The sequence below is a fragment of the Toxotes jaculatrix genome, chromosome 18, assembly GCF_017976425.1.
Source record: "Toxotes jaculatrix isolate fToxJac2 chromosome 18, fToxJac2.pri, whole genome shotgun sequence".
In the NCBI taxonomy this organism is placed as follows: Eukaryota; Metazoa; Chordata; class Actinopteri; family Toxotidae; genus Toxotes; species Toxotes jaculatrix.
The window spans coordinates 18,744,273-18,757,429 of NC_054411.1; the positions used below are offsets into that span (position 1 = coordinate 18,744,273).

Here is a 13,157-nt window from a genome sequence, read left to right on the forward strand (position 1 = left end):
GAAAAAACGCATCAAATTTGTCCGCACTTCCTTGAGAGTAGGGCGCAAGCCCGTTCGTTTTTCAGGTACGTTGACAAAATGCCTCCGGATGGAACATACAGCCGTGGTGGTTCGTTACATTCAGATCATTAACATCAAATTCAATTTTAAAATCGCGCTCCAGCGGAATGTGGTTGGGTGTGAAATAATTTAAAATTTCTGTTTTAAAATTAATGAGTAGTCATAATAGTTTGGTCACACAAAACATTATCTAGTTAGATGTTCACAGCTGTAACTAATCAAACAGGCGTTATAGATAAAACCCTTAAACCCATTCCTTGTTTTAACCAATTAGAAAAAAAAATTAGCAAAAATGACTGTCGGTGACTCACAAAACTAAACATGACGTTGTTTGCTTAACTCCGCTCTAATACATGAACCCTTAGAAGCAACACCGGAAGTAAGCAGGAGTGAAACCTCTCGCTCTGCGTAGTTCAAGCTAGCTCAGTACATTCACTTGTACAGCGCAGCTCTCTATGGAGTTTCATAGGAAGGGAAGCTAGCACGTTGCATTTGACGTGGAGTGTGACCCCACTCGGCTTCCTGCTGGCGAGTTCTCTTTAATATCTCTTTAGGTACCTTCTTACAAGCTTCAAAGCGAGGTTTCTTTGCCCGAACGCCGCCCAGAAACGAATACAGAGCACTGGAGAAATTAGTCTCTTCACTGGTTTGTTACTATTATGGCTGGTAGCACCACGAAGACAGTGTACGATATTTTTCAAAGCATGGAGTACGGACCAGCAGCAACCTCTAGCTCTGCCACTGCACAGGTAAAGTTCCAAGACGATTGTTCAACAGAGGACTAGATGCAACGGCTATGGTTGGCATAAAATTATATTATGCTACTTAGTGGCAAATAGTATCAGGTTTTTGTGCACATTAGTGTTATATACCTGTCAGACTGTTTGACCCATGTGAGGTTCATTAACTGTTAGCAGACTGTAACTCACAAGACAAACATGTGACTTACACTGTGCATAAGTTAGTTATGAAATGTCAAGGGTGAAGCCAGGCCAGATGTTTGTACACGTTTCCACTAAAGAGAACTTAACCCACAGATTTTTATTAATCAGTGAGTAATCATTTGCCCCCTACAGTCAAATCACAGTATTAAGACTTGGATTCCTGATGTAGCAGTTGGTTTAGTAATTACCTGGTGATGTAGATGTTTATTGATCCATGTTGTTTGAGAATTAGTAAAATGTTCCCATATACAAGTACAGTCATTATATGTGTTGAAACACACAGTGTCCTGGTAGTTATTCAGTTATAAGCCTTCTATGAACCCACTTCAAGATTTTCCTACAGTTTCTCATCCTCACTGTCTGTTTCTGCCTCAATGACAGACTGGCTCACCACTTGAAAACACAGCAGTACAATGTTATGTTGTGATATATTGAGTTTTTGGTGCCAACCATCATCACCTTTTCCTAGATTAGAGTACATCCAATTCACAAACAGATTCATCTTGAAAGACATGGGCACTAGGTTACATTCCTCACTCTTTCTCCCTGCAGCCACTTAACTCAGTTAAGTGTCAGATAGATAGAGGGGAAATATGTCTCCCACATATTTTGTGTTATGGGGAAGAACATACAAACATATATGGACACATATACTAAATAGCTTTCGTACCACTTTAATTAACTCAATTTAACTTGACAAGTGACACTCTGTTGGTTAAAAAAAACACATAACCACGAGTTTTTAGTTTGGAGCATATCAGAGCAGCTTTAGGTTGATCTTTGCTGCTGACTGATGATGAGCTTGGTGGATCAGAGAGAAGGGAAGAGCTCTGCACTTTGGTCTTCTGTCTGTAAATAGTTGACACACTCAGTCTGCCCTGCCTGCATTTTAACAGTCACTGTCCAGCAGAGGAGGCGTCTTCCTGACCAATAATATGTGAGCACAGGTTTTTGTATCTCACTCCAGTACATGAGCCTATAGGCTGAATGATTCAGCTGAAACAGACAGTTCAAACCTGAGCATCAGCATGTGAATTTACTTCTCATACACCATTCACCTCATTCACATTTTGTAAATATCTTGTCATCAGATCATCCAAGACATATTTTGATAATAATGGGAAAGGCTAGAGGGGGTTTAGGTTTCTGTATTTTAGGCTTTCCATGCAGTTTTAACATTGTCTGTTAATTTCTTGTCCATCAGGCCTGGCTGGATCATCATTCTCGTTCTCTGGGTCTGTTCATCGATGGAAAGTTTGTCTGTCCAGCAGACAGACAGACTCGCTCGCTGGTTAATGCTAAAGGTAATTAACAGTCTGAATTTGCAGTGCATGGAAAGTCAGGTGATTTAACTTGTTAGAGGTCAGAACTTAATCATCTTACATGGCAAATAATGAGGAAACTGACCACACGCATCCCTTTTCACTGCTCTGCTCTCCAGGTGGTACTGTGTGCAGCACTGTGTGTGCTGTTGATGACGATGTTTCCCAGTGTGTCTCCTCAGCTGTTACTGGCTACAAGGCCTGGAGTGGGATGACCTGCTACAACAGGGCTAAAGTGCTGCTCAGGTAGGGTACACTCATCATCACTGATTGTTTTACTGTGGAGATATATTTTAGCCAGGTTACCACCAGTTTGTCAGTTTCTCACAGTGTGCGTGTGCGTGTTTGCTTGCGTTTTGCCTGTCCCTCTCTAACAGGTTGGTGGGCATTCTCGGGCAGCACAGTAAGTGTGTGTCGGAGCTGTGCGAGCTGTGTGAGGCCTCCTGCTCGCCCTCCACCCTGGTCAGACTGCTGCAGTACTACAACAGCTGGGCTCAGCTCAGAGACACTCTCATCGCCAACTGGACACCACTGGGTAAGCGTATGTTGGTGTGTTTACACAGAAGCATTTAGGTTTAGAATTTGTATTTTAATTTTTTTTTAAATCTAATTTTGTTTGCTTTTCCTTCTTTTCCAGGTGTGGTGGCAGTAGTCGTCTCTGATGACTGCTCCCTCTATTCCCTTATGTTCAAAGTCCTGCCAGCACTGGCCATAGGTAAGAAACACTGTATTAATGAGACAGACACTGAAAAAGTTCCCTTGTAAATTAAGGATAAAATATTGGATCCTGCCTCCTCCTAGGCAACTCTGTCATCGTTGTCCCTGGCCTGAGCACTGCCCCTCCATTGCTCCTGTTGGCTCAGCTTTTTATGAGTGCAGGACTTCCTGCTGGGGCTCTTAATGTTCTAACAGGAAGTGACGTGTCGCTGGGTGCCAAAGTGGCCCAGAACCCGGGCATCAGCCACGTCACCTACAGCGGCAACAAGCAGGTGTGTGTGAGAGAAACTTGGTGGTACATTTCTAACAGGAGCGTTGAGAATGTACCTACATTGTGTGTTGTGATGTTTACAGAGTGGTAAATACCTCAGAGTTGTTCTTCTCTTACAGGATGGAGCAATGCTGTGTAAGGCCACAGCAGGGATGGGCGTTCCCGTTTCTGTCTCCCCCTGCGTCGGTGCCACTTGTCCCTTCATCATTTTTGAATCAGCTGACATTGACAGCGCTGTGGACGGTGTGATAGAGACAGCCTTCAAAAAGAAGAAAGAGGTGATTCACCTAAAAGGTGACATGAGACCAGCACATCCTACAAGCTCTTTAACAGTCCTCTCTTCCTCTCGCCTTCCTCAGGTCCACTGGGTGTTGTGCGTGCAGGAGAGCGTGTTGGACAGTGTTGTGGCCCGTCTCAGGCTGCGTATGGCGGGGATGAAATGTGTTGGCCTGTCCAGTGACGCAGACAGGGCCCTGGTGGACGCTGCAGTACAGGAAGCTCAGCAGCAGGGGGCCACGGTCAGTCAGAAAAACTGTGCATAGACTTGCTGGTACTCCCTGTGTTTAGCTCTCAGTATTTTCAGACCTACTCAGCCACACAGTCCTCTCGATTGCTCTGCTGATGTTATTCTGTACAGGGTGAATTATTTTACTCTCTCTCCTCAGCTGGTTCAGTCCTGCGCTGCCCCTCCTTCAGGTGCCCTGTACCCTCCCACGGTGCTCTGTGGGGCCGCCCCCTCCTCTCCATTTGTGGTCAGCCCTTCTCCTGGACCGCTGCTGCCTCTCATGACCTTCAGAAGCAACACAGAAGCAGTGACACTGGGTAAGGAGGCCTCTGTGGATACACATGCAGGTGTTAGCATAGTTGGAGCAGTGACTGTATTTTCTCTGCAATTTTTGTGGTTAACAAAATTGCAGTTTCTCTGTTCAGTAAAATAAATTTCAGAGGAATGTTACACCTTGTGTTGTTTAACCGTGAATTTCTGCTTGAACCACAGTAATGGTCTTTGTTCCACACAGGGAACCACAGTCCTCATGGCTTGGCAGCCTCCATCTGGACTGAAGACCTCACTCTGGCTCTGGAGACAGCAAAGAGGTACACACATTCCCATACCCACAAGTCTTCATCTCTTTGTTTTTCAATCACATCTTAATTAATATTCTTGTATCTTTCATTGCTTCATTGATTCGTCTGTCTTCTTCTATTCACTTTGTTCTTCTTCACCTGTAAACCTTTATTTTGGTAAATCTTTCTGTCTCTTTTCTGACTTCTTTATCAAGGTTCTTATTCTTCCCACTGATGTTTTGTTCCTCTTCCTCTCTCCCCAGTCTGTCAGTGGGATCGGTGTGGGTGAATTCCCACTCTGTGTCTGACCCTTGTCTGCCTGTCTCTGGTCACAAAGACAGCGGCACCTGCACTGACGGAGGACAGGAGGTGTGTTTCAGTAGTTTCTCAAATACAAATCTTTACTTAAATAATATTATTTATGTGGTCTACTCAGTTATACCTTTGACATGTCTGCTCCATAGACTCCAGCTACTGCAGGGATAAAATGTAACAGGAGAATCTCACTAACCAGGAGAGTCTTGTGCTGTATGTTGACTTCCTCTCTGCTTTCTTCCAGGGTCTGTACCAGTTTCTTCGTCCATCCCGTTCTTCTCCTCCTCTTCCTCGTTCCTCCCCAGTGTCTTTGGACTACACAAAGTTTGGAACAGCAGCATCTCCTACAATCATTCCTGATGATTCAGATCCTGCCAGGTGGGTTTGTAATGTTCTCTTTCCTTAAAGGCATGTTCATATGGTACCATAGTCATCAACAGTCACCATAATTAAATGCAGGTAGAGTTAAGGAGATGATATTCTCTGCTTTTGTCAGTTGCGCTCAACTAATTTGTTGGGTGCACATGTGTCTACATGCACCGACACTCCCTTCCTCTCCCCTCTCCCGTCAGTGCTCCCAAGTCCTACCTGCAGTTTGTCGGAGGTAAGGTGTGTAAATCTGAGTCTGGCTGCAGTGTGGCTGTGCAGCCAGCAGGAGGTGGCAGCGTGTTAGCCTACTGTCCAGATGGAGGCCGGAAAGACATCCGTAACGCTGTGGAGGCAGCTATCAAAGTCCAGCCTGGGTGAGAGCTCTAGCACACAAAGAACTCGTACACACACACACACACACTTTAGCAAGTGTGGGATATCAAAGTCCAGCTAAAAACAACAAATACATATTGTGCTTGCAAACTCACAAACCCAGAGGACGTTTATAAATATGTCCAATGTGGACAAGAGCTGTGTCCTGTTCCAGAGAGGACACTTAGCAAACTTTTAACCTAACCCTGAACTCAGAGCTTTCATTTCCAGAGCAGCCGATCAGAGTGTTTTAGGTTTGTGCATGGTGATTGGGAAAAAAGCCAACAACAGCAGCTATGATTCTCCATGACAACAGGTCAATAAAGGACAGAGCCTCCAATTCAATCCAGTGGATTTAAAAGTATTTTATATATAGTCAATGCACACAATTGAAACAGAGAAAGAACCTAAATTACAATTAAATTGGTTTTGGATTTAGGTTTGTACATATTAACACTGGCTCAACAGCATTCAGTGACTATATTTCAGTGTGTTGTAAATTTGTACAGTCATTGTAAAGTAACTGTAGTCACGTAAATCTCTCGAACAATGAGGAAATGACACCGTGTGTCAGACAGCTCGGTCTAGTTTCAGTCACCACAGTAACCGACCCAGAGTTTCCCCTCATCTCAGCGTTAACAAACTAAAGCCTTCTTAGTGGAAACAATACACACAAACATTTTGTATCACATTATATTTTGAGGATATTTTGATCACAGGCGAAATTTCTGTCTCTGCTGAACTTTAACCTTAGAACATTTTTGACTTTGACTGTGTTTTCAGGTTTTTCTTACAGCTTCTGTTTCCTACCAAAGGCTCATCAGTTGCTTCACTACAGAGCAAACGACATATACAGTTCTTTGAATAAAGTCCCAACATGTCAGTGACCATTAACAAAAAGATAATACGATAACCTAAAATTCTGCTTTAGTCACACAGTTTAATCCTGTTTGATGTTTTCCAGTTAGAGGCTATTTATGTGTCATGTGTTGTGCAATTGTGCAATACGGCCCTGGCTGAAACACTTGTCTGTCCCCTGGTCCTAGTTAAAGTGTAACTACCTTTAATTCTAAACAGAGCTTTAAACCTGTTGGTGTTTGCCAAAAATGTATTTAGAGTTGAAATGTGGCCTCCATAAAGATTTATTCAGGCTTTCAGACTTTCATCAGGACACGTGTAGGAAGATATTTCATAACCCAGTGGGCTGTGTGTGTTTATCTAAAGTCCAAGTCCAACTGGACTTTGGAAGCTAATAAAAAAAAAAGACAAATTTTCTGTGTCATACATACAATATATAAACAACACATAAAATACAACAGCAGAGTTTGATGCACTGAAATCTAAACCATTACAGTTTATGCTCAGTATGGTTTCCCTGCAGGACTTTCATACATTTCCATGAAATGTAACCAGACAAGCAACACAGTTCATAATATTTCTTTCAACATCCCTCCCCTCCTCCAGTTGGATGAGAAAAAGTCCATCTGCACGCGCTCAGTCTCTCTACTCTCTGGCCAAGGGCCTGGAGGCAAAGAGGCGGGACATAGCTATGTCAATCAACGTCCAGACAGGCGTGTCAATGGACAAGGCTGAGAATGAGGTGGACCTCAGCATTTCAAGGCTCAGTGATTGGGCAGCTTACTGTGACAAAGTCCAGGGGGGAGCTCTGGTGAGGCTTTTTGTTTTTTACAAAATCATTTCAAGACTTACTGTTACTGTTACCTTGACTAAATGTTTCCCTCTCATCCAGCCCATGCCACAGTCTGGCTCTGCTCTCTCCCTCCCTGAAGCCCTGGGAGTCCTGGGGCTCATGCTCCCAGACAACAATCCCCTCCTCTCCATGGTAACACTTCTTGGTGCAGCCATCGCCACCGGCAACGCCGTCATCATGGTCCCCAGTCAGAAATATCCACTGCCAGTCTTGGCATTCATTCAGGCAAGTGTTAAGATATTCAGTGTGATATGCAAGCAAGTTGGTTCAGGAAGGCATCTGTGTTTTTTCCAAACACATCATGCAAAGTAACATTATCACAAAATATCACGCAGCATAGTAACGAACACAAGAGCCACAAACTAGAACTGACTACAGAAGTTTAGGGCACGAGAATTCAGAAATGTACTCTGGAGGCTTCACCCTGTAGAGTCAAGTGAATAACTGAACATTTATGTTCAATTCTAAACCCCGCTAGCAGCCAGCTGAGAAAGTCCAACACTGAGTAAGGTGCTTCCTAAGCTTTGTCTTAAAAACAGACTCTGTAAGTATGTAAGCTGCATCAGATGTAGCATTAGTATTTGCCACTGAAAACACCCATGTATGACTGTTAATGTATCTGTAAACACTGATTTATAACCCATTTTCCTCCTCCTCCGTCTCAGGTGCTCCAGTCATCAGACCTGCCTGCAGGTTTGGTGAATGTCATCTCAGGAAGCAGGGACCAACTGACAGTGGCTCTGGCTAATCACAGTGTTATCAAGGCCATCTGGTACTGGGGCAGCGCTGAGGTGAGGGCAGAACACCCCCACACACACACCAGTCTTCCAATTTTGTGAGGAAGTGCATTAAGAACTCTCAAAGGAACAATACAGAGGACACCTTACCACACGTCATCCTTTTGTCTCCTGCTCTCTGATTTCCTGCTGTAGGGCTGTCAGTACCTCCAGTACACCTGCACCAGCCCTCTGAAGACCCTGCGCCTTTTCTGCCAAAAGGATGAGGAGGAGACAGATGGTGGGAAGGACTGGACTCAGCCTGATCCCGCTCTTCTGGAAGAAATGTGGAGAAACGCCGTCCAGTGGAAGAGTGTGTGGATTCCCACTGCATAAGAGGACAGAGGGAAGGAGAAGTGACAAGATAAAAGAAGAGTTACAGATGTCCACTGTTTTAACACCAGTCTGTTGAGAACAACTGTGACCTGTAATATGTAAACTGTAAAGGAAGGTTCAAATACTAACTGACCATGAAAACCATAACATGCCTATGAAATTAGAAGTGAACAGACAACAAATGCTCCCAGTACCTGACTGTTTGCTGAGCCCTGCCCCCTTTAGTTACTGTCACTACACTTATCAGGCTTTCTGTGGCAGATCTGCTATAGAAATATGGAGATTCTTAGTCATTTTTGAAACAATAGATCCTTGATTTCAGATTTCAGGTTATGAGTGAGTGAATTTGAAGGAGATTAAATATATGAACAGATTTAATTTGGGGGTTATGGCAGGAGTACGCCACAGAGGCTCAGTCTGGGTTGAACCGCAGAAATAAGAAATAATAATAACAAAGCACTTACAACAGACAGGAGGTTTGAAAGGACTACTAAAAATGTAAACATATTTTGATGAAGGTCACGTTAGTAGCATTGCTGAAGATTATATTTTTTATGTTGCAAGTTTGTCACTGTTACTACAAAGGTAAACATGTACAAGGGGTGTGCTCATTACACATTCCTTCACTGTGGTAAGGACAGCCTGTTTATTCTTTTCACCTCGTCAAACTAGCAAGGCTGTATAAACACAGAACAACCAACAAATGTTCTGTTTAAAGAAGCAGCAGCAGAAATGTGTGTCTGCATTAGCTCCACTGTTTGCAATGCAAGTTACAATAAATAGTTAAATGTAATGGTATTGCAATTTTTTGTGTTTCTGCAAGTACAAATGACAGTGAAGGATAACAATGGCTACAGATTTAATACTAGCGAGTCAGACCAATTCAATGTTGGTTTGTCTTACCTGATGACCTGATGTCTTTCTACCTCTATCTTTTGATCTCTGTCTTTTCTCTCAGTCATTACGTTTCTGCTTGGTTTATTACAAGAAGCCAAAGCTCAGCATGTGTTTTCCCTTTACACAGTCTGCAACTTGAAACCTCATCTGCCTTACAGTTCTGTCGGTGACTGAGCAAATGTGAACTCAATCCAAAATTTGCTAATGTAATGTTCTAAATATCTTTATTACTGTACAATAATGCTACTTTTAGCCATGGAAGTACACTTGTTATTCTGTGGTGCAAACATTCCCTTTGAAATCCAGTTTGTTACCATGTCCAAGTCCACAATATTAAAAAAAAAAAAGTTTTTCAAACCTGTACGAATGATACAGTAGGTCTCACTGTCTAAAAGCCATAATTAAAAGATAATTTAATGAATTTACACATTCTCTTGTCATGATTTTAGCCGAGCCGTTGGTACTAGGCCTGTTGTTTTGTCCACCATTCTGGTCCAGACTGAAATACCCCAACTACTGTTCAAAGGCTTGCCATACAAATTTGTAGAGACATTTACGGCCTCCAGATGTTGTGATGTATCCTAATGACTTTCCTCCAAGTTTTCATTTGAGTTTTTTAGAGTGAAATGTCTCAACAGTTATTGGATGGATTGCCTTTAAGTTTACCACAGACGCTCATCTTCCCCTGAGGACAAACTGTAATAACCTACAAAAGGAAAAAATATAACAAAGTGAAGGTGGCTTACAGTTTACCACTCTGAATGATCCAGAGAAATTGCACAGAAACTCTTTGCCTCACATTAGAGACATTCGTCCCTCGGAGCTGCCCAGTATGACAGCAGACATTTTGACTTGGCAAACACAGCACTTCATGATTACAGCAGTAATCACGAAGTGCTGCAGCACTGCAAGCATTGCTAGAATGGAGACGCTATTAAAGTTATTTATTTCACCTGTGCATGTCCTGCTTTAACAAGTTAACTGTGATTAACTCAGTGATTCATCTGGGAACAACAAGGAAGCAAGTGTTGCTGGCACAACACAGCGTAGTAAGATTTGTTCAGAAAGATGAATGAAAAGTCAAATACAAAGTAAAAGAGCAAAGGACAGGACACCAAGAGCCTTGGTGTCCTACACTACCACTACAGTAAAACATCTATGTCCATGTCTCATGCACAGTCACTGATTCCTTTTTTTTCACTTTCCAGTTCCTCTTTCTCTTCTCCCAAACTGGTTCCATCCAGCAGAACAGTGAGGTAAACTTCCAGTCAGATGGTTCTTTGGTCACAAGACCAGATGCGATCTCTGCCACCCAGGACCACAAGAGAACAAAGTAACAGGAAGAACGGCCTTGAAACTGAAATCCTGAGTCACAACTATGACACAGCACAATCCACAGCTGAACCCGATGCTACTTATGTAGAGGACCGACTACTCATGTTACATGACTCAGCACAAAATAAGAAAGGCAGAGGCGAAGGTGCTGTTTAAACTGCTGAGCCACTCCTTTGAAAATGTGTGATATAAAGTGAGCCTATGAAATATGCATTAAAAAAACAAGAAGTTACAATGCACTTTTATTTAACTGTATGAGTACTGAAGTGAATCTGGAGCCATTCACCCCTACATGACTTCCTGTTTTTAGCCTCTCCTTTCTTACATTTGTCTGTGTTGTCTACACTGTTTCACAGAGCAGCCATAGTTATCTGTTAATACCTGGATCTGGTCTATTGTGTAAAAACATTTTCTTTTTACTGACATTAACAATTTTCCATGCAGGTTGAAAGCTTTTATCTAAGGGTGATGTAACTTCAGAGAAAACGGTCTACCAGGAAAGAGCTGAGCTTCTAAAGCTGACAAACCACGTGTGCGTTTCCAGAGGAAAGCCTTCAGAGAACAGGTGGAAGACAAGAGGGGATGACAACAGAGTGGTTAAGTTCCAGTAAATACATCAAAAATTCAATCAGAGTACATGTAGCACATGCAGTTTTTCGAATTAAAGGGTTGGCTCTTTGGATAAAATGCAGCCACACTTGTCGTACCACATTTCATTAAGATCACAGCTGATCATTCCTGTGAAAAACTACTTCCACTTTGTTATAAAAGTGAGGAATGCGTTACGTGATCATTTAAAAAAATATATACACAGACTGCTGGCATGTAGCAGTGATGTTATCTAACCTCCTGCTAACTACTAATAATGAGACAAGTGAATGTTAATTTAGTAAATGACTGCAAGTTACGCACCACTAAGAATTTTCACCAGCAGAGAAACCCAGTTTCAATGATTACTTTAGGGACAGACATTGCTGGGCTGCATGACGTGTGTTATGTAAGTAATGACATGTTAAACCTAAAGGTTGACATTTAGTCTCTTTAGACTGGATATAGGCAGCGACTAGTCTAAGACCAGAGCACCTCTTTTAAAAAGAAACAGTTAACCTGTGCAAGCTTATTGCAGCTGATAACCAAGAAATCAGTATCTGTATCTATCCCCACATTAGCCGTCACGTTAGCTGGACAGATACAGACAGTATGATCTAAAAGGGGTTTGGGTTCCAATAAAGTTTGAGAGTGGAACACAAGGCATTTGGTTCTGAGCTCTCACTCCTCTCTTGCAATCTTAATGTAAAATACAGCTGCTGAACAAAGCAACGACTGACAGGCCCTTAAAATCCACACGGGTTAGACACTCGAAACAAAGAACAGCTAGATATAAGTGGAAAATTTCATGCTCACAGTGCTGTGTCAGTTTATTCTAGTCAAAGATAAGTGATGGTATCTTATTCTGTTTACTTCAAATTTAAAGTTAAGACAGGCCATAGCAGAAGCATAAACAGCATATAGTTTTACATGAGGACAAACCTCAACTCAACTATCAGAGTGTGTTTTTACTTCCTGTTAGGACCAGCTTGGTTTACTACAGAGGAGTGTTTAAGGTTGTAAAATATTAGTGTGATTGGAAACTTAGTGCAATCTATAGGTAACTTTATAATCTGAATCAGTCCCTGTAGATACCCTAACCGCACTCTCATTAAACAAACATACCGTGAGTATTAGCTATCACCAAGACTATCCATGTTCTAACTCTTCATGCTATTCATTGTTAGAGCTGGAGTCTATCCCAGCATGCATTTGGACAGGGGGTGGTACACACCAGGGGGCTGACACATATACTGTTATATTTGCAAGGCTCACACGTTCTTCATGTGTCTCTCCACCATGTATTTGATCACACAGTGAATCTCTTTATCCAAAGTATCTATTTAGTTTAATTTCTTTTTTAAAATGCCACTTTATACACAAATAAAATGTAGCTTTAATAATTTCTTGGTCCTCGTGTTGTTTCAGCAGTGACAGGAGCTTTCAGGCTTTACAGCCTTAGCAGTGTCTTGCAACAGTCCTGTGGTATTGAGTAATGCAATAAAAACTACCCTGGCTGAAAACACGTTATCAGCAGTTTTTAGATATCATGTACTGTGTTTAGGAGGTAAAACATGTTGCGTTTATTCTGGCCATATGTGGCTGAACAGGCCCAAAATCAAACAATAATTAATCTAACCTAGTTCCAGAGATTGCTTTAATGTTTGATGGACTATTAGACAACAAACCAGTACAGGTTGAGTTATAGAAAAGTTCTAACAAAACTAATGTAGGTTAAATAGTATAGTATATCTACTCACAGTTACAAACTGTTAGTCATTAATAGTTTTGCCACAGTGTTAGCAGCTCTATAATATTTTCATTTGCAATTGCAAGCACTTGCCGTTGTGCAAATGTTTGCTTTATATTTTGTTTAGTTTCTACTTTATTGTAGCCTGTCGAAGCGGGGGGAAGGTTTTGTCTTGTTTGTATTTGCGAGTACTGTGGTGTTTTCGTTTGTTTTTGTGTTATGTAATAATGTTTTTGTAGTTTTCTGTTTCCATGCTGTTTGTGTGCGCGTAAATAAAATGAAAAGGAAAATAACCATGGCGATATGTAAATGCTTTACACGAATAATGT

The 13,157-nt window shown here is 42.0% G+C and overlaps 1 protein-coding gene and 1 long non-coding RNA gene across 3 annotated transcripts; one reads left to right on the forward strand and one right to left on the reverse strand.

The window, feature by feature from the left end:
• Window positions 1–6: 6 nt before the first annotated feature.
• On the forward strand, window positions 7–9,549 carry aldh16a1 (aldehyde dehydrogenase 16 family, member A1). Of its 2 annotated transcripts, none has more exons than XM_041061614.1 (17): window positions 7–65; window positions 2,209–2,308; window positions 2,446–2,572; window positions 2,704–2,861; window positions 2,964–3,041; window positions 3,128–3,315; window positions 3,434–3,592; window positions 3,674–3,832; window positions 3,980–4,136; window positions 4,334–4,409; window positions 4,643–4,748; window positions 4,939–5,072; window positions 5,267–5,437; window positions 6,900–7,104; window positions 7,186–7,371; window positions 7,812–7,937; window positions 8,079–9,549. In XM_041061614.1, the coding sequence occupies exons 3-17, from the start codon at window positions 2,538–2,540 to the stop codon at window positions 8,256–8,258; spliced, it is 2,118 nt and encodes a 705-aa protein (XP_040917548.1). In that variant the 5' UTR covers window positions 7–65; window positions 2,209–2,308; window positions 2,446–2,537; the 3' UTR covers window positions 8,259–9,549. The 2 variants fall into 2 exon arrangements, with proteins under 2 accessions (XP_040917548.1, XP_040917547.1); XM_041061613.1 differs by lacking the exon at window positions 7–65 and adding an exon at window positions 510–809.
• Window positions 2,930–3,483, reverse strand: LOC121197874. Its single transcript, XR_005896295.1, has 2 exons — window positions 3,410–3,483; window positions 2,930–3,296 (listed from the first exon to the last, which is right to left on the reverse strand). It is a non-coding gene; the product is annotated as an uncharacterized LOC121197874 (long non-coding RNA).
• Window positions 9,550–13,157: the final 3,608 nt, after the last annotated feature.

Excerpts from the sequence above, each read along its gene's own strand:
- aldh16a1 (XM_041061613.1), top strand. The coding sequence starts at position 720 with ATGGCTGGTAGCACCACGAAGACAGTGTACGATATTTTTCAAAGCATG. Across the intron at positions 3,316-3,433 it reads CCTACAGCGGCAACAAGCAG|GATGGAGCAATGCTGTGTAA; the intron begins GTGTGTGTGAGA and ends CTTCTCTTACAG. Across the intron at positions 4,749-4,938 it reads GCACTGACGGAGGACAGGAG|GGTCTGTACCAGTTTCTTCG; the intron begins GTGTGTTTCAGT and ends GCTTTCTTCCAG.